The 21,224-nt window shown below is 31.9% G+C and overlaps 3 protein-coding genes and 1 long non-coding RNA gene across 4 annotated transcripts; 1 reads left to right on the forward strand and 3 right to left on the reverse strand.

Moving 5' to 3' along the window:
• Window positions 1–2,369: 2,369 nt before the first annotated feature.
• On the reverse strand, window positions 2,370–4,992 carry LOC112294492 (uncharacterized). The gene is made up of 6 exons (XM_024544984.1): window positions 4,357–4,992; window positions 3,863–3,926; window positions 3,393–3,481; window positions 3,023–3,091; window positions 2,882–2,926; window positions 2,370–2,749 (listed from the first exon to the last, which is right to left on the reverse strand). The coding sequence occupies exons 1-6, from the start codon at window positions 4,975–4,977 to the stop codon at window positions 2,705–2,707; spliced, it is 933 nt and encodes a 310-aa protein (XP_024400752.1). The 5' UTR covers window positions 4,978–4,992; the 3' UTR covers window positions 2,370–2,704.
• A 4,205-nt stretch (window positions 4,993–9,197) lies between these two features.
• LOC112294493 (histone H2B.11) lies at window positions 9,198–10,544 on the forward strand. Its single transcript, XM_024544985.2, has 2 exons — window positions 9,198–9,505; window positions 9,745–10,544. The coding sequence occupies exons 1-2, from the start codon at window positions 9,323–9,325 to the stop codon at window positions 9,976–9,978; spliced, it is 417 nt and encodes a 138-aa protein (XP_024400753.1). The 5' UTR covers window positions 9,198–9,322; the 3' UTR covers window positions 9,979–10,544.
• Window positions 10,545–15,237: 4,693 nt separating this feature from the next.
• Window positions 15,238–15,967, reverse strand: LOC112294495 (histone H2B.11). The gene is made up of 2 exons (XM_024544988.2): window positions 15,674–15,967; window positions 15,238–15,519 (listed from the first exon to the last, which is right to left on the reverse strand). Exons 1-2 carry the CDS (start codon window positions 15,848–15,850, stop codon window positions 15,286–15,288), a joined length of 411 nt encoding a protein of 136 aa, XP_024400756.1. The 5' UTR covers window positions 15,851–15,967; the 3' UTR covers window positions 15,238–15,285.
• Window positions 15,968–19,086: 3,119 nt separating this feature from the next.
• LOC149987553 (uncharacterized) lies at window positions 19,087–20,456 on the reverse strand. The gene is made up of 2 exons (XR_016497964.1): window positions 20,098–20,456; window positions 19,087–19,551 (listed from the first exon to the last, which is right to left on the reverse strand). It is a non-coding gene; the product is annotated as an uncharacterized LOC149987553 (long non-coding RNA).
• Between the last annotated feature and the right edge of the window lie 768 nt (window positions 20,457–21,224).

Genomic DNA, 21,224 nt, shown 5'->3' on the forward strand with positions numbered 1-21,224 from the left:
GATTGCAATAAGGAACTATGAGAATTTTCTCTACGTGTTTATACTTACAATCCTAGGGTTTGAAGGAGCCAATGGGTGTGTTTATTTTCGCGGCTAGCATTGAGGATGTGGACCGTAGGATCTAATCGCAGATGAAAAATTTGAATATCATTTTGGCGCCAGCCATCGAGGTTTCACCCCGCGCATTCTTGCTGGAAGATCGTGATGCGATGCCAAAGAGTTTGTCACCTCGACAATGGAATCAAGCCCCCGCTTCACAATAAGCTTGCCGCCCTTTTCCATTCTGAACCCTGTTGTAGCTTCACTATGGTATAGTCAAAAAAGTTAAAAAGTTACTTTTTGGAATTAGTCCGAAATACAACCATTTAGTTGAACGGATGTATGTTTAGTATAACCACAACACACGTGACTTCTATACAATAAAAACAACACTAACAAACAATGAAAAGTATATGTTGTATTAAGTAAACAATATATATATATATATATATATATATATATATAATATAATATGAAAATATTCTCTTTTTATTAATACACTTGTTGTAAAAAATTGTACAAATGAGATATATGACTTTATACTGACAAACACCATTTTTATTTTCCTATTTAATATATTTTTTATTTATTTTTATTGATATGGTGTCACATTTTTATTTTCCTATTTAATATATTTTTTTATTTATTTTTATTGATATGGTGTCACAGGATTGCTGTATTGGAGTTCAAATCTTTTTTCATGTTTCTATATATATAATATTAATAATTATATACATACAATCAAAGTGTTTTTTCTTGTTGCACAATGAATGCAACATCAATATAAAAAAATAAAAAACTTTAAGAGTTGTAAGTGCATATGTGTACGTATACACATATGTGATATATTTGCAACGTATTGTCAAACAAATATATGTTGTTCAGATATTGTGCCAATAAAGATATATTGTCTATTTTTTTTCTGAACAACAAAGAATTAACAACTCAATATATATATATATATATATATATATATATATGTATAGTTATGTATATCAATAAATGTCATGTGTTTTTTGTTTTGTAATAGAGAAACAAATATGATCTTTGATGAATTTAATACAATTAAATCAATAATAATATTAATAATAACAACAGATTATTTTTTTGATTAGCTGATTTTGATTTAATTAGCATACACTGTAGATTATTAATTTAAGTTCTTTACAAAAAAATTGGTCTTTCACAAAATAGCATTAAAAGCAAAAGATGTACTTTTCAAGTACAATTGTGTTGGTGCAAAGCCTTAAAAAAAGCATATAATAATCACAGGTACTAAAATTCTTGTCGTTATTTTATAAATGTTGTCCATCAATAACAATCCTAACATTTGTTTCATGTAACAAATTGATTGCTTGTTCCTTGAATATCATTACATTGAAGATACATAGTGTTGGAAGTTGCTAGGGTTGCATCCAAGTCTTACAAGGCTCAATCTAACACATAGAACAGAAACAACAAACTGTGCAGAAGAATACAAAGCTAACAGGATTATCACAAATTGGGTTATCACAAATTGGGTTATCACAAATTCAGAAGTCAATGGATTTGAAGTTTACGCTGCATTGTTTAAACAGAGTTAACAATAAATTATTCTCTTATTCATGAAAAACAACAGTTTTAGGGTCTTTGGTTGGATCAGATTGTCAATATTTTTGTAAGGATAAGTGCGAGATAGAGTAGTAGGCGTAATTTGAGAGTAATCCATGGTCTAGATAGAGGCAGTTTTCCAAGTTGATGGGTTGCGGTCCTGGAGATGGGGTTGGCACATGTCACCAACATTCGGAGTTCCAAGTGGCACTACAAACTGAGCCTCTCAGAGATTGGATTTGTGTGGACAGGGTACAGAAGTTAACAAAGCACTGCTACACCCAGTTGATTGATGCTAAGTATCTCATTTCACAAATCTAGCATGAGGTGGTGGTCGTTGTCATCCAAACACGCGGTTCAGCCAGAATTTGTTCTTCAGAAACGTTGTTCAAGGGTGTGGAAGGTTATCCTAAAACACAGGGGCGTGGGACCAACCATTTTTAAGCTGCTAGCTAACCTCTGTTGATTGTCAGTGATAATCCATGAACAAGCAGGAGCATGATCATGGGTAGTTAGATCATGTGACCAGGATCATAGACAACTCTCACTACAGACTCAGGGATACAATCATCCAAGTAAAATACATGTGCACTTGAACTTCCCATGTTCTGCAAGTGACTAACCCCTGTCAGCCAGGACAGTTCAGGCCATGTGTGACCGAGGATGTCACACACCTTGCCCTGCCAGAAACCAAAATACACAGCTGCAGCAAACGACGGACCTATGACCAAAAGCAGAAATACAGATATTGGCACTCCGTGTCAATCTCATTTAAACCAAAAAAGGTTCTATATTATCCTCATTATCCCACCCTTCTTCCAAACTCCGCTTTTAAACTAAACTCAATCCAGCTACTGTTTGTTCAAATCGATTTCCTATGAAAACTCCTTTTCTACACCTGTTCCTTGTACACTGAAGTTTTTTTAGCATGTAACTTTCAATGAAGACCTGAAGTTCGAGATGACATCTTCCGAAACTGCAATGAAAGGCTTGTGTGAGAATCATGGCGCCTCTAACTCTGCAAAGCCCAGAATTCTGACCCTGATCACTAATTTGTCCCTTAAAAATGGTTGCCCTACTCGTCGGCTACGGCCAACTCCAGCGCGAAATCGTCTCGGTCCTGCCAATTCATCATTTAAAAGAATTAAAGTGAGCGAAGAGTTAATTATATGCAGCAGATAAATCCAGGCACGTTTCGATTATCAGATGATGGAAAGAACCAACAGGCAATAATATGTGGAGGTCTGCGTACAATAGCGTTCCTTGCGAAGTATTGTCCAAATTGCAGCCAGTAAACCTGCATGTTGCAAGAGCAAAATTACACGATTTAAGAAATCTGAAACTGCGACATAGCTGGAACTGCGACATACAAGTTTTAATAAGAAATATTTACCTCGTCTTCGTCCTGAGTTTCAACTTCGATATCTGACAGAGGGTAGCCGACACAGAGAAGCCCATAGCCCTGAACATATTATTCACTGTTATCAGTGGTCAGCTGAACACATCAAAAACTAAAATTATGTATACTAAGATATATACCAACTGCAATTTAGACCATAACTCGCGAGTTTATCGAGACTCATAGTTATTGAATTCTGGACATCAACTCTGCTAATTTGAGAAAATGAATTTTTACCCCTATTAACTATTAGACATAGCTAATATTCCAGTCACTCAAACCTCTGTAACCCGTGAACACATGTGTTCTTAAAACAAAAGAAATCACCAATGCAGAAAGGTATGATTTCGAGAAAGGAACAAACCTTTTCTCTCAATTCTGCAGAAATACCGAGAGCCTGAGGTTGGTATAATTGTCCAGATTTCACCCGCACAGCACATGCAGTACAGCACCCTGAACACAATGACGGGCCAGATGCACTTCATGTAAGCCTCAGCAAAAGGTTACTCATATCAAAAACTCTAAATTCGACTGCTGGAATAATATAAGATTCATTATATACTTCTTCTTAGTCTTGTGAAGAAATTGTAATTACCATAGCACGCAGGATACTAGACGCAACTTCAATTTATAAATGCCATATATGACTGTAAAACTATTATTTTCCCCAGTATGCTATGACGGACAAAGCATCTACTCTCAAATTCTCGAAATCTCCAGTAATCTAAACCCTGGGAATGTATGAATTCTAGCATGTAAATATTTGTCGATCAGAAGAATCTATAAATAAATAAATAAATAAATGACGAAGAATTAGATTGGAAATGTTCGTACCATGTCTACACGAAAATGGCAAGTCTATCTGTTGCTCTTCTCCAGTTTGAAGGATGTACCGATCCTGCAACCACAAAGATTTGTCAATAGCGAGGCGATCATAGTAATAACCCCTTGACCACAAGCTAATAGACTCGTGCCAGATATAATTTCTTGCAATCATACGTTTCTCTCGGTTTCATGTGCCTTAAGCCTCCAACTGCACACAATGAAGACATTTGATTCCAACGTGAGACTTCTAACGAAGAAGTTGGTATCAAAGGTGTCTGGTGAAGCTGCAAACGAGCCAATCCTCGTACTTCAAACATGTCGACACTTCACCCATAATTCTTCCACGATGTCGGCCCATACAATTTAAGGAGGGGAGCACAGCATGCACCGGAACACTCCAGTATGAAATACCCATCGGAGTTTCCGAGAATCGCAACGCATTGCAGCCACTCAATTTCAACCTCTCATGCAACCCCTTGCAACTTATCCAAACCAAGACTCACCTCCGGCACCCAGAAGCTGTGCGTGACGCCCTTTTGCCGGTCCCTAACCGTCACCCGGTGCACGGGAATCTCCTCCCATTCACCCTCATCGTCCCCGTCCACCGCACCACTCCCCCACGTCTCATTCGCAGAAGGTGGCCCGGGCACAATCGCAGCTCGCATCGCCACCGACTCCTGTCTAGGGGAAGAGGCAACCTCCCAGGGAATAGTGGACCGCAACATGGATGGCCTCAGCAACAGCGAGGAGGAGGCGCACGAGGCCGCCATGGCTAAACCCCAAGTATCACGAAGAAGCAAAATTGGAGGTAGTTCAGACAAAGAGAGTGTGAGAATGCTTGAGGGACCGAGACAGAGAAGAGGTGGAAACTCAGCAGCAAGAGAATGAATGAGTAGAGAGCGAGCGATGAGAGCCACCAATTGAAGTGTGAGGGTGAGAGTGATGGATGGCGAGGAGTGGCAGAAATGCCAGGAATGTGTGCGTCTCGCTTTCGCACTCTTTCGCTCTCGCTCGCTCGCTTGCTCGCGGTGTTGGTGCGTGTGTGTGCGCCTGCGGCGACGGAGACGAAGCGAGACACTGGATTGGATAACTTGGATTGGGTTTTGGGTTTCAAGCCTACGCATCGTTCGTCCCTTCTTCCTATCTTTCCCTGTTTTTTACTTATCTTTATCTTTATCTCGGTGCCGTCTTTGTCTTGGACTCGTTCTCATCTTTATCTTTATTTCTCTCTCGTCTTTCTACTCCTTACCTTCTCTTTTATTGCTTGTTTCTTTTTCATATGGTCCTATTACAGTTTTTTCTCCCAATTGTTTGTTGCTTTAAAAAAATAAAAATAAATAATAAATAATATGATGGTACAATTTATTTTTTAAAATTTTAATTTCTATGAGATTTTTCGCATATATTTTTTTAATAGAAATTTGCATATTCACAAGCCATTTGATTTTGTGTTTGGAAACTAAGCGTGTTTTTGTTTTTGTTTTTGTTTTTTTTTGTTTTTTGTTTTTTTTTCTATTTAATGTAAATAAGGTCATTTTTTACAATGATTTTTTTTTTTTTTTAAATTCTTTGGAATGGAAATTCCATATACTACGGAGAAATTTTAGATCAAGAACTGCAATTGATATCTAGTTATTTTGAAAATTATTACAAGCCATTGGTTTAGCTATTGATGAACCAGAAGTTAGTTGTGGTTTCATAAGGAAAAACCATATGCTTTTCTTTATTTTTAATATTTAATTAAGTTGTAAAAAATAACATCAAAATGGGTAGATCAGTGTATTGATATTTTTGAATAAAGTGATATAAACCATTTTTTATCATTCAATAAAAACAAAGTTATTGGTAAAGATTTAAAAAGTAGACTAATCCAAAAAATTGGAATTAAAACATAAAATTATGTTTGACATATATGCTTGATAGACTTTCTTAATATTCACTTGTAATATCTATAATTTTTTTTTCATTCTAAAGAACACAATGTATAGCAGATTTGATGTATACTTTCAATAGATTATAAAAAAAATGTCAAAAATAAATATCACAATGATAAAATAATCTTAATAATAATAATAATTTTTTCACCTAATGAAAATTGTATTTGGATTAATATTTTGTGATTTAATTTTTTAAAATCTACTTTTAAATTATTTAAAAAGTCATTATATTTTTTATTAGTATTTTTAATACCTACAAAAAAATTAAATTGTTAGTCATTATAAAAAAAAGAAACAAGTTAAAGCCAAATCTTATAACTTATCTTCATAAACCTATCTATTTATTTATTATAATTGAAAAGTTATATATATATATATATATATATATATATATATTTTTTCCTAAATTCAAAACACCATAATTTGACACTTTTTGATATGTACATTATACTTTGTCTTCTTTTGTCTACTTTGTATGTAGTTAAAGATTTGTCAATTGATGTGATAAAGTTCTGGTAGTCCTTCATTTTAAGCTTTCTTTGGGATATGAAATCATTAATCTTATTCTTTAGATGCTCTAGTTCCTTCTTAGTTAGCACGAATGAAATGAATACCTTTGTGAAGACATCTTCAATTCTTACCACAAAGAAAAATTTATATATAAAATTTAAAAAACCATCTATATTTATAGTTTGTGAACTCTTTAAAGTATCTTTAGATAACAACTTATATTTCATTGACATCAATAATTTGGTCTTAAACTTCTTTAAAAAAATTTCTACTTTTAAATATTCTACTTGTAAAACCAATAATTTTTTTCTTTAATAAATTTAATTTTAAGAATTATCGAGTATAAAAATTTCTTATTAAATTCTCTTTTGGAGATATCCCAAAAAAACCATTCTTATATATATGCTAATAGGTGGAATTTTCTTGCAATAAATCTATCCATAAAAAAAACTACATATTGTATTACTTTAGTTGGAATTGGTGAAGCTGAGTAATAAACTTTTACACTCTAAGCTTTAAGATTAAAATTGAAATTATGATTTTTGTACAACTTTAACTTCAATTACTACTTCTTTTTATAATTATCAAAAAGTATCAGATATGCAAAAATAGACAACGTTATCATTTTATTATTATTATTATTTCATTATTATTATTTCATTTCATTATTTTTACTTGAATTTATGATGTATAATTAGAACTTGAAGTTATATTAGAAATTAATGAAATGGGTATTTCTTACAAAAAACTTATAAGTGAATAAAAAATAAAGCAGGAATATTGGTTTTTTTTATTGGTTTTTTTAAAATAATTTATAATTAATATAATAATTTAATTAAATATACTAACAATGATTTAAAAAATAATTTATTTATACTATTTTCAAAAATATATAAAGTTAATATCTAAGTTTCATTATAGTTTTATTTTTTATTTTTTATTATTTTATATTATCTCTTAAAAATACAAGTCTCTAAATATATTGGCTAAGATAAATATATATTTATATTACTCAAAAATTCTATACAAATTTTACTTATATCTAATTAAAATTTATAATAATTTTATAAGAATTTAGTGACTTTGGAAGTTATAAGTTTATAGAAGTCATCAATCATAAGACTTTAGTACTACTTAAAATACAACATGAATTTTTTAGATTATCTTATTCAAATTTATTTAGAATCTTTTAAAATAAATGTTGTTTTCTATTATATATCATATCCTATTTTGATATATATATAGATATATATATATTTATTTGTGTGTATATAATCTTAGGATTTGAGGTATAATTAATATTACATTAATGACTTATTATATATTCTTATATATTATTATTATATAATATTCTTATATATTCTTATATATTCTTATTATATAATATATTCTTATATATTCTTATATTTGTACCATGCTTTCTTAAACCATAAAAATATTGTTAATTTATTTTTTTTAATTCCTTAAATATCATAGTATTTAAAGATTCTATATCATAATCAAAAAAATTAATAGTAATTTATAAAAAAATAACTTTTATTTGTTTAAAACAACAACAACTAAACCAAAGAAATTATCATTATTTTTGAATTGGTTACTTATTTACATATGTTCTTGGTGCCTAAAAACCAAGAATTAGATGAAACTTATGTATTTGTTGATAAGATTGGAGAACTACTGCTCTTATGAATCTGTATTTCATCTAATTCTTGATCAATTTTTTGACAATAAATTTTTTTGATTTATTAAAGATAATGCCACAAGTTATTTACAAATTAAAAATAATATTTTTACACTGATAATCATTTAATAGATGATATATAAGGGTTTTTACAATCTTCTCAAAAGTTAGATTTTTAATAAATAAAAAAAAAATTAATGATCTAATTTTGAAGTTAGATAAAATTAATTTAATAAAATTATGACTTTTTCATCAAAATATCATAAAATTAATACTTTAAATAAATTAAAAGACATTAACCAAAACAACTATGCAAAGAAATAAGAATATTGTTTTGAGGTGGTGTATGCTAAAAATATATAAGTTAGAATATTTTTAATCATATTTCTAAGATTCTTGTAAAATTTCTTAGGAATTTGTAATTTTTATTCAAGTAATAAACAACTTACTTTATTTGATAAATATTCATAGTATAAATTAATATATTTAATTTTTAAAATTTAAATCTTAAAATATTTTTAAATATAATTACTAGTAGTAATTTATATTGTCTTCATAAAACAAAAACTATTTGTTATAAATTTTGTTGCGATAAGAAAAAGTATATACTTAAAATATACTTATAGGTAGAACAAGAGAGGATATTCAAGGCTTTTCTATGAATATATTTTCAAAATGATTAATATTTTTGAATACACAAATATTATAAGTAAAACATTTTCTCTTCAAATATTACATAAAAGAGCCAAAATAATTATATCATTTTTTGCAACTTAGGTTATTTGAAGTCATTTAAGATGTAAATACAGATTCATAAGAGCAGTAGTTCTCCAATCTTATCAACAAATACATAAGTTTCATCTAATTCTTGCATTTTAATTATCCATCTTATTTTAGTTCCTAAACCTTCGCCACCTCGTCTTTAATTATAATTATTAACGAGTTTGTGAGCGGAAATGGTTGGCCGCTGTCCGACGTGGCTACGAGTCATTGGCTCTCGACTGAGTGAGGGAAAGCTTCGTTCCCGCCAAATTCGAACCTCGCTGGAGCTTCAACTGGAGGGAAAGCGTCAAACGGCGGGTCGGATGGTTTTAAAAGATGCCCCTCCGATGCACATCCAACGGTGCGCAGTGTCGATCCTGGTCAGGACAAGCAGGCGATCTCATTGGCTGTCGTGAGACATTATTACCCTATATTTTAAAAAAATCGCCTGATATGGTATTCTCTGAGTCAAGCTTCCCTTATTGTTCGCTTCTCATCCATTGCTTGTAGTGCTTCCTCTCGTAGGGCCTTCTTATTATATTTCCTTCTTCTGTGTGTTGTTTGTTCAGCGTGGAATAGATGGCTCCGAAGGCAGCATCTCCCGAGCAGAAGGCTGGTAAGTCCAAGGCCGAGAAGAAGCCCGTGGTGATGAAGGCCGAGAAGAAAATCAAAGCTGATACCAAGGGTGATGCAAAGAAGAGGAAGAAATCGAAGAAAAACGTGGAGACATACAAGATTTATATCTACAAGGTTCTGAAGCAGGTATGAATTTCTTATTCTCTGATCCCTGCGAGGCCTGATTATATTGCTTCCCGTACATGATTGTTGTTTTTGTGTCTGCTACTTTCGTATCGGTCGTCGACATAGATCTGATTTCTTCCTTCCTTTCTATCGTGAGGTAGTTTGTTCGGATGTCGTTTGACTTGTAGTGATGTATCGGACCATTGTTGACTGTTTACGGGTTGGTTTTGTGACTGATTTGGTGTGGATTTTGGTGTTAGGTCCACCCTGACACAGGCATCTCATCAAAGGCTATGGGAATTATGAACTCGTTCATAAACGATATTTTTGAGAAGTTGGCGCAGGAGGCTGCTCGTCTGGCTCGATATAACAAGAAGCCAACGATCACCTCTCGTGAGATCCAGACTGCTGTACGTCTGATCCTACCGGGAGAGTTGGCGAAGCACGCTGTCTCGGAGGGAACGAAGGCGGTAACGAAGTTCACGAGCGCGTAGAGAAACAGTAATACGAAATTATAACATATTGGTGTTTATGAACACCATCTATCTGGATGAAAGTAGTACTCCTGCTCCAAATTGGCATTATATACATTGTTCAAAATTTTTGTATAGAGGTGACGTCACTGGTCATACATTGTTGCATTGAATGATGCTTTCATGATGACACTTCGCGGTTTGGTCACTTACGATGTCAAATAGATGTTTCCTGACATGTAAGAATGTACTGTCATGGTTTGTCCTCTATTATTCAGACAAACAAGGCTGGCAACTGATTATGCTACATCAGTAGACAACTTTATTATTCACAGCCGTGTAGTATAATGAGTACATAAGAGCTTGTGATGGTAGTTAATGTAGGATACCAGAGTAAGTCATCCGTCGTAGATAGAAAACTAGGTCAGTTTGTGTGTCTTGATCACTCACATATTCCATCGAATCTAAAGCTGTTTGATGATGGGATTTGGAGCAGATTGGTGCGCTGTTAGAAGAGCTAATTGTAACCTCGTCGGTTTTGTCAAAACCACTTGTAATAAAAGTTAAACAACTACTTTTTCCAGTGATATGCTAAATTGCTGTTCAAAAACAAGATTATACAGTGTAGAGAGTATAATAGAGTTTGATCGAATATTAAACTTTTACACTCTAGTATTAATTAATGTCTTCAATCATAATAGTTATGGGAAAATGAGTGCGTACATTTATTTGTTCCGTTGTTAGCTGCAGAGATTAGGATATATAAACGTCATGCCGACATCGTCTCTTCAACATCCTTAGTGAGAAAATCAAAATTTTCTATTGGTGCAAAAAAATAAAATAAAATAAAATAAAAAACAATACTAAATTCAAAGTAGAAAGTCAACAGTAGTCAAAAGGCAGACTTTTGTATTATTTTATTAATTTACGTACATTGAAAAAGCAATGGTTGTCAATGTCTATATTTGCTATGAAACTACTTTCTATTTTCAATTCTCTACTAACTTCTTTCTATTTATTCATTAATAAAAAAATTCTATCTAAAGTATTGGCATTATAGATTTGATATATATATTGAGAAATGAGAAAGTGACCCACCTATTTACTAAATTGACTTACCCTATCATAACCATCATTAAAAAAATGAATCTTTTATATAGAGTGTTATTGTGAGAATAAACAAATACAAATCATATTGTGATCTTTAATATTTAAGAGTTTGTGAATATTTTATAGCGATATTATTTAATAAAATTGAACCGTTCTTTGCAATTTTTTAAAATATTCCAAATATTTTCCAATGATTTTGAAATGATCTAAAAAAGAATGTTATAACTTTTTATTCATTGTAATTTTATGGGATTAGAGGACTAAATTTCAATAATAATATTTTTTTGTAATATTTACAATGAATAAATACAATATAAAAAATATTTAAATCTCATAAATTTAATATTTTCAAAAAATAATCAAAATAATACAATACATACTTTTTATTACTGAAAGCTTTATATTTAAAATTATGTAAAGTATTATTATAATGGAAAAAAAAAAAAAAAAAAAAAAACAACAACAACAACAACAACAACAACAAAAACACAATACACAACTTTTTGCAAACATTATTTTATTTTCTTGAATATAAATTATTATTGTTTATTAATATGTATATATATATATATATATATATATATATTTAAAAGGTACAATATTGATAATAATTATATTTACCATAAATGGAAGTTATAAAAGAATCATTAATATACTAAAGTAATTTTTGCATACCTTCTTTCTGTATTCTAAAAATATCAATCACTTATTGAATAATCACTAATACTATATATATATATATATATATATATATGTATATATATACATGATATATTATTTATTTAATATATTATATTAAAGCTCAAATAATGAAGACCAAAAGTTATTTTGATGGTTGAACTTTAATCATCAATTTATTGGTTATAAATAGAAGTTAGTGACTTACCTTGAGTTGCTCAAGATTCCTTAGATTAAATATATTATCTTAACATACTTAAATGTAATCCTTTTAGATGACTATATTTGTATAATTCAAGTGGTTTAAGTAGGCATTGTATTGCCTTCAAAAAGACACTAAATTGTTAAATCTATAATTTTTGAACCTTGCATTGATGAAGTTCCTAGGTTGAGGTATTTGATATATGGAAAACATGTTACCATTATTTGCAACAATATTTTTAAAACAAAGTAATTACATTTGTAATAGAATTAGAATTGCTGTTTTTCAGGTCGGTTTATTGTTTTTTTGTTCTTAAATAATAGTCATATTGTTTATTTTTATGAAAAAATAGAAAATAGAAAATAGAAAATAAATAAAAATTTGCAATATCATAATTCTAATTGTTGCATATTATTGGATAAAGTTCAATTTTTAGTTTTTTTTTATTCAGATTGATTTTTAAGTATTTTTTTTAGGTGTTTATTTACATTATCTAATTTTTTATATTTAAAATTATCCTTTGTTTATTTTGAATTTTTTTTTTTTTGTTATTTATTGTTCTAAAAAATAGGTATTTTAATTTTAGTTGAAAGAAGCCTCTCTATTGTAATATTGTTATCTTTGTTTAAGTTCTTGTAATATGTGGCACTTTTATTAAGATTTTTATTGTGCTACATATTAATAAAATTACAGTATTTATTTATTTTCACAGATATATATATATATATATATATATATTTATATTTATATTTTTTATCAAATACTATAGGTTTTGTTTTAATAATCACCTTTTTAATTATTGTTGATTTTTTCATTTTTGTATGATGGTTTTTATAGTACTCAAGGAAGTGATTTTTTAATGAGTTTGTATAGAGTTTTAAATGTATTGTATCTAAAAAAAATATGTCATTATCTTTTCTAAAGTATATTTTATGTAAATATTATTAATAAAAATTATTATTTATATTTATACCATGATAAAATATAACTACTAAAAATTTATAAAAACTTGTGCATATTTTTCATGAATTTAAGACAATCAATTGATTGATATAAATAATAAAATAAGATAAAATATTATCTAATGATATTGATAGATCTTTTTTATTAGATAATTTTATACAACTTTAAAAATTACACATAGAAATTTAGATAGAAATAGATTTGATGGATAATATGCTTTTAAAAAAATGTCAAAGAAGAATTTTAAATACCAATTATATCTATAGATGCATCATATATCTAAAGTTATTTCAAGGAGAATTTCTTCGTTTAAAAATCTACTAAAAAACCATATATCTTGGACTCTTGAATTGGTTTAAAAAAATAAAATTCTATACATTTGTTTTACTAACTTATATATATGTTTTTATATATATATATATATATATATATATACAATTTTATTACTAGTTTTTTAGTATTCGACACTATCAATAATTCAATTGCAATGCATCAACTTTGTTTGCTATTACAATTGATGTTTAAGATAATTTGCCAAAGAGTTGTTAAAATAGTCGAAATTTCTTTAACAAATGTATTATTTTAAATTACTTTAGTTGTATCCATGTCGTTGTCACAAAATATGTGCAAAAAATTAGTTAATTTTGTTCAAGGAAATACTCCTAAATTTTAATGATAAAAAATCAAAATTTGTGGTATCATTCAATCATGTGTTATATATAGAGATTTATATAAAGATGGTTGTTGCTTTGAAATCAATGCTTGCCTAAAAATCAACAAGTCACAAAGCCATGGAGAGCTCAAAGTGCAAGTAAGATTAGAGTTGTAGTAAGGGAGACACCATAGTAAACATACTATGAATAACATAATCATTGAGAGAGTCAATGGAAAAAAGTCACATCACTGGTACTTTACTAAAAGTCCCCCCTTCCAATAGTGACTATTCTAGAGCATTGTGCACAAGACTTATCTACCCTATGTTTATTAGGACAAGCAATCAAATGGCTAATTTTTTCCTTTGGTTTATCATATTGATGTCTTTTATATAGTAAATAATTTCATTGCATTTTTTTGTAGAATTAGAATTTCATCTACCAAACAACCAAAAATTGTTCTTATGAAGTTTGATGGAGAACTGTCCAAATTTAATAGATTCATTAACTAAATTTTACTTCTTATTAGACAATTACCACTAAGTTATAAAATCCCAGCATCTTTGGTTTAGTTTACTGCAACATCAACTCCTTAGTAAACTCAATTGTAAATGTCATCGATATTCATGCAACAAGATTCATTATTAAAGAAATATAACAGTAAAAGAATTCTAATCTATGCACAAGAATATGATACTTTTTATGGATGAAATGTATCTTCAATACGAATGTTATCTATTGTACATTGTCCACAGAATTAGGTATGAGTAATTATGTTGGAATAGTTTTAAATGTACAAGAAATGGATGTGGAAATTTCTACAATACACAATTATTCAGAATTAAGAATGTGAGGATCTTTGTACACATATGTCTGATACGAGATTTACTCCCAACTGGTTCAAATGATGCATAATTTTGAAGTTACAATCGCATACCATATTTCATTTATGTATTATTTAAATTAAATAATTAAAAGAACGAAAGTATAACTGCCATTTTCCATTCTTGTATCCAAAGATGTAGCGCATGAAAGTATTTCACTAGAGTTTTACCGCAAACCTGGTAATTTAGCAAGTTATTCAGCAGCTAGTGAGTACTAGCAGGTTATAAAATGAGAATAGACGTAATACATATGTATCTTCAGTTTCTGATCGAATAGGTCTGTCTCTCGTCGCAAAGGTGGGAATGTACGATGTTATATAAGCCAGCTTCCATGTTACGGCTCCCTCTAGTCCCAAGGCATGACATAAGTTCACAGAGCATTCTCAGCGAGTTTCTCTGGAAATTGTTCGAAGCAATACCCACAAGGTGAGGAATAACATTTGCATGCACCAGATTCAACCAAATCGACGCACAGTTGCAAGTATCCGACAGGTTGCATCCACAGGCGGCTATCTTTAGACAACGTACCTTCTCTTACATAGATACTGCAACTCGGACAGCCTGGTAATGTTCAAGCAACAGCAAAAAAAAAAAAAAAAAAAAAAAAACACCAGAAACAGCCAACACTATACACTGACAGAATAGCATATGCAGGACCATGTGTACTCCCTGCAGTATTTAAAAAAAAAAAAAAAAAAAAAAGGAAGCAAAATAGGAAGCAAAAAACCAAAAAGCAAAACAAAAATAACAACTACACACTAGGGGATCAGAAGTGTCACTTTCATCCCAATTTATGGTGTTAATGAACACCAATTTGGTTTAGGTTTTTACTGTTCCTCTAGGCGCTAGTGAACTTCGTCACGGCCTTGGTTCCCTCTGAGACTGCGTGCTTCGCCAACTCACCCGGGAGAATCAGACGCACTGCAGTCTGAATCTCGCGAGAAGTAATCGTGGGCTTCTTATTGTACCGAGCTAGTCGAGCCGCCTCTTGAGCCAACTTCTCGAAAATATCGTTTATAAACGAGTTCATAATACCCATAGCCTTCGATGAGATACCAGTGTCAGGATGAACCTGTCAAGAAAGCAACCGTGACACGCCACTCAGACCATACCAAGCAGATAAACACCGAACACGCCTTAAATTCTCAAAAAAACACACTCTAAAACCTCGCACATCCACAGCCGAAAAAAAGCTGAACGAGGCAGAGCGAGTGCAGTCCTCATACCTGCTTCAAGACCTTATAGATGTAAATCTTGTACGTCTCCACGCTCTTCTTCGACTTCTTCTTCTTCGAATCACCCTTAGTGTCGGCCTTGATCTTCTTCTCAGCCTTCTTCACTACGGGCTTCTTCTCGGCCTTGGACTTGGTAGCCTTCTGCTCCTCTCCTGCCTTGGGGGCCATCTCTACGACTCAGCAATCAAACAGGCAACAGCAAAGATGAAGCTGGCATACAGTGAGAAGAATACACCGACTGAGCTAGCGAACGGACACTTGAAAAATCTGAAGATAGTCTGTTGTGGGGGCATTTTGGCTATATAGTGTGAGTTTACTAAAGAGCCAATGGGTGTAGGTGGTTTGGGCGGCAAGGATTGAGACTGTAAGCCGTTGGATTCGCATTGGATCGAAGTTTGAATGGGCTAGCCCGCCAGTTTTCGATTTTCCCTCCAAATTCCATATTGCTAAATATAGAGTTAAATTTGCGCGGTAAATGGGGATTGCGCTCACACTGTCGGATTCGTGCTCTGCCTTGCCTAAAGTTGCTGCTCTGGATTGACAAGACTGCAAGCTGGTTTTGAATAATAAATAATAAATAACGAAAACTAATAGGAAAACTAATGAGAAGAAGTTTTCCTATTAGTTTTTATTGAATGTTAAGGAATAGTTTGCATTGAATAGACATGATCCATATGAAAAAATATTAGAACTAAAAGAACATATTCCTAGCAACAATTTCAGAGTTCCATAATGACAATTAATTGCAAAAAGATTCAAAAACATCATGTGGAATAAACTGCAAACTCAACACATGAGAATTGAGTTTACATTAATGAAAATCTGCTTACAAATCAATAGGTTAATAACAACAACCAACCAACAAACAAAAAATACGATTAAATTGTTCCATGCTGATATTACCACCTAAGCATCCATCTGTGAGAACATATCATAAAATATAAAAAACAATGCAAAATTATTAAAAGTTAATAAACATAGAACAAAAAATATATTGTTTTACATATTATAAGTATAAATAAAATAGAACAATAATTTAAACAAGTTGAAATAAGAATGTACATGATATAAATGCTTAATAAAGCAAAGACTTACTTGTGTATTACCTCTTGGAACTCCAAAAGTTGAGAAACACACTTAGTTCATTTTGTATATTTACTCATGTTTACATTCTCATAAACACACATGTATTTGTTATGCACTAGGCCAACTTGCAAAGACATGTTTTAAGCGAAATCAAAATACACAATTCTCTCAATCTTAGATCTCTAAAATATATAAGATATAGATTATTAATATTTTTATTATTTTTAAATAACATAGAAATTCCACTCTCCATTTATTAAACAAGGAAAATTGCAAAATAACCACACCTATCTGCAAAATTTACTTTAGAACTTTGAAAAAAAAGAATTCAACTTCTTTTGAATTTAGAAATATGTATCTCAAATGAAAAACATTAATCAGTTAGGGATCACAGTATAAATTGTTCAAACAAAAAATTACATGTAGAAAAAAATATAAACTTCTCAAGTTTAATTATACATAGTAGCATTCAGATTCTCTATTGCCCCTACACAAAGACAATTTTTTCCTACTCATATGAAGTGTAAACACAAAATAATTGGGTAGATGGATGTAAATAAAAATTATCTATTGTGTCTTTGGCAGTTCTTTAAAATTAAACATTTAATAATCTTTGGAAGTAGCTATACAAAAATATTATATATGTAGGTGTATGTACATGAATATATGTGTAAATACATCCATACATATGTGTGTATATATAAATAAAATATCAAGTATATGTTTAAATATTTATTGAGAAGGACTCGTTTTACTTTGAAAGCAAAGAATCTCAGCAGTAAGATTATTATATTAAACATACAAATAAGATTTATTTTATTTATTTTATTTCAATACCTATACTTATAAAATAAAAGTATTTGAAGTTCAAATCTTATTATCTGTTAGTATTTGTAATAAATGAAAGAATGATTACATATTGTTAATTTCCTCTTCTAATTTTACTCATTAAAAAAATAAAACACCAACATATATATATATATATATATATTTTTAAATGCATATAATTCTATACTGTGATTTTTAGTTCTTTTATAATAGATTGGTTTTGATTGATGTAACATACATAAATAAATATATAAAAATATACATGTTACAATAAAAAAAATAGAAAATAAAAGATACAAAAATAATTGATTGTTAAAATATAACAAGATTTCATTATTTAGAATATTTATAATGTCATTACAATTTTTTGCTATTGTCACCACCACCCATTCTACATATCTTTAGTTTTTTTTGTATTTAAATATGTTTTTATTTATATATATATATATATATATATATATTGAATCATGAAGAAACAATTGTGGTGGCAACAACAAAAATAAAATTTTGAATAAAATTTTATATAAAAATTAATTTGGTCAAGAAGACAATACCAAAAATTGTGGTGGCATTAGCAATATCTTTGATTTATAATCAATTTATTTTCCTATTATCACACTAAAGTGTATTTTAGAGAGGGTTATAAAAACACATTAATATTTCTGTCAAATATTATGTTTCTGTTCACATTAAATTTCAATGTAAGTTGTTGGAAAAAATCTTATCTTCTAATCAATGCAAAACACTTCATTTGAAAAATAAAAATAAAATAAAACATAACGTTATGAGAATCTATCCATTCAATAAATTATAGTAATTTTGCATGCATGTTTTGGTATTAATAATTTCATTGTTCTATAGCACTTACTTTTGTGTGATAGTCTTTCATGAAAAACATGAAATCCCAAAATTGCACACTCACGAGTACAAATACAAATGATCGAATGTCCCCAAGCACTTCAAAATTTGCACTTAGTGGTTATAAATTGGTTTAATAGTTCGATTGGGATTTTCCCCAATTTACAGACACGTTGTTACTATGTCAGCTGCTCTGAAAATCTATTGCACGATAAATTTTTCCGTTCGTCCTTCAAATCGACCGTCTTCGACTCCAAAAGTTTATCGTTGAAGCCTTGCAGTCGGTGTTGCAGCGTATGGGAAAGCTATGGCGAGGTGTTGGTCTAGTTTCTTCCGGAGAAACGTTGCATTCGCAAGTTTGTTTCGGGAAGAGGAACTTCTTAACGGTATCCTCATTTTACTTCTCTGAGATTATCATTCCAAGGAGAATTGTGCTGATACTGAAAGTCTTTCCTGTGGGTTGCTCCGGCGTGTTCCTTTTTCTGATGTCCATGAATTTGATATCCCTCGAGAGACACCAGACATTGTAGTGGTGATTGCGTGGTTTCGATCCTGACGAAAGCTCTACGCCAGGGGCATATGTAGGATCATCCTATTCAGTTGCAGGATGTGGTTTCTCAGTTTGTTCCAAATCCAGTCTCAGCCCTGAGCAATTGCTTTCGAGTGAGAGGAGAAACAATGTCACAGCTCATCTGCTACTGTGGCGGTATCTAGTACCTACTTCCTATTCAATGTTTTAAGCTGCAAACGAGGAACGGATCGAGAGAACCTCAACCTTCTAAAGTGAATGTGTCAGTGACCGGCATTCGTGTATAGCCTGGTTTGTCGTAGACAGAGGATGCAACGTAGGGTTGTTTGTAAATCGTTTCTCGTTATGTCTGCACGGTTGCTGAAATTAGAGCTCTCGAAGACATATTAAGAATCTCAGTACATGTTTGTGCGAGCGCTATCCCAAGTCAGGGCATCGTGGAGGCATCTCAAGGCGATGATATTGGAGAGTCTCCAATACTACTGGCATGAACGAGAAGTCTTTGAGAAAGGTTATATGAAATTGTGACCTTCACCAAATTCGTCGTCAACAACATTCGAGGTGCCATCTGTTAGCATTTTGCCAAGTCCAATGTCGTCAATGTCAACAGACAAGTTGCCTTGTTTATGATGAAGAAGCCATCAGTAATTTGACTTTGCTCAAGCATGTGAGCTTCTATTTTAGCTCGTATGTTTTCCTTGCCAGGAGTCAATTCTTGAGATATACTTCTGTCAACGCTTTTTACTGTGTAGTCTAATATTTACCCTTCGTATGGAAGGTCTGAAGAGTTTCACATGGACTCCATATCTAAGCTCCTTTTAAACTTTTCAATATGCATTCAAAGTTGCTGCTTATTCTAAGGGCAAAACATAATGCTAACTTCGATACACTCTTAAGCCTGAAGGCCGAATCTGTAGCAAGCGATAACAAAATGAACCGGATACACACTCGGAAGAGACGGACAAACGGGATATGAGAGTCTTGAACACATTGGATACAAAAGAATCTGAAGGATATATGCATTGCCCGCCGAGTTTTCTTACAAGAGACAAGCCACACTTGGGATTCATTAGCCTCGCACAATTCGCCGATTTCAAAGAGCAAGGAAGCAAACCTGGCAGTTATCTCTCTCTCCACCATGCCTTGCATGAAAAGTCCCCTGGTAGTGCGCAGTCTGTAAGCCCTTGGGAGCGTGAATCATCAACCGGAGTTGTTGCGCTCTCCACCTCCGTCCCTCTTGCGTCGAGGTCACAACTCCGTCCACCATATCCTAACGAAGTTATTCCAGAAACTCAAGACGAACTGACAGAACCATCTAGGAACCATGGCCATCTTCGACAATGCCAACGTATATGAGTACCAGTTAAGGAAGAAAGTGACAACATATTCATACAGCGCTCGCAAATTCCTGGGTATTGGTGATGGCTCCATTTCTTACATTTGACGCGCGAAGTCTTGAGCCACTCTCAAATTGAAGGAAGACGAGCTCAGAATCAAAATGAGATGCTAAATAAAGACCCCCGAAATCCCTGGACACGATAGAAGAGTGACGGTGGCGAAAAGAACAACCATCTGACGCTGACGGGAAAGGGAGGAGCGGCCAGGTGGCCGCCATGGCGGTGGGGAGATGGCATATCTCCGCTGCCCCACCTATCCTATGAAGAGGCATGCGTTATAGTTATAGTTAGAGTTATAGAGTTATAGTTGATCTCTGCTTTGTTAGCCTCTACTTGTTAGATTGCCGAAAGGGCCCATTGACGATCCTTCGATCAAACAAGAGAAGGATGGAGTGTCTGTGAATTGACAATGTGTGGATAGGAATGGTGACATTGGCGGGATTACTTCGTGTGGGGTTGATTGTATGCGGGGAATGGCAAGATGCACACACGGAGATGGCCTAAACCCACATGGGGCTGCACCGTGTTTTCGGATGCCCCGAGGCTGATGGTAGCGGAGAAATCACCGTTTGCTGGAGACACTCACCAAACCTCTCCGTTGTCTGCGTTTGGGCTTATTCCTATCATTGCGCTGTATCGCTGCTGAGGTATGGAATATCGTATAAGCTTTTTTTGTATGAGGACTCAAGGTGTATCAATCGGTTGAATTTTGTTTTAGATTAGAGAAGATTGGTTTAAAATACAAAAAACATACTTGCGTAAAGTGGTCATGTAGCAGATGAATTATCAGGAATAGTGGAAGCATAAATTGTGTTGATATGATCAATGCAATGGAACCATTACA

The sequence above is a fragment of the Physcomitrium patens genome, chromosome 17, assembly GCF_059467195.1.
Source record: "Physcomitrium patens ecotype Gransden chromosome 17, ASM5946719v1, whole genome shotgun sequence".
NCBI lineage: Eukaryota > Viridiplantae > Streptophyta > Bryopsida > Funariales > Funariaceae > Physcomitrium > Physcomitrium patens.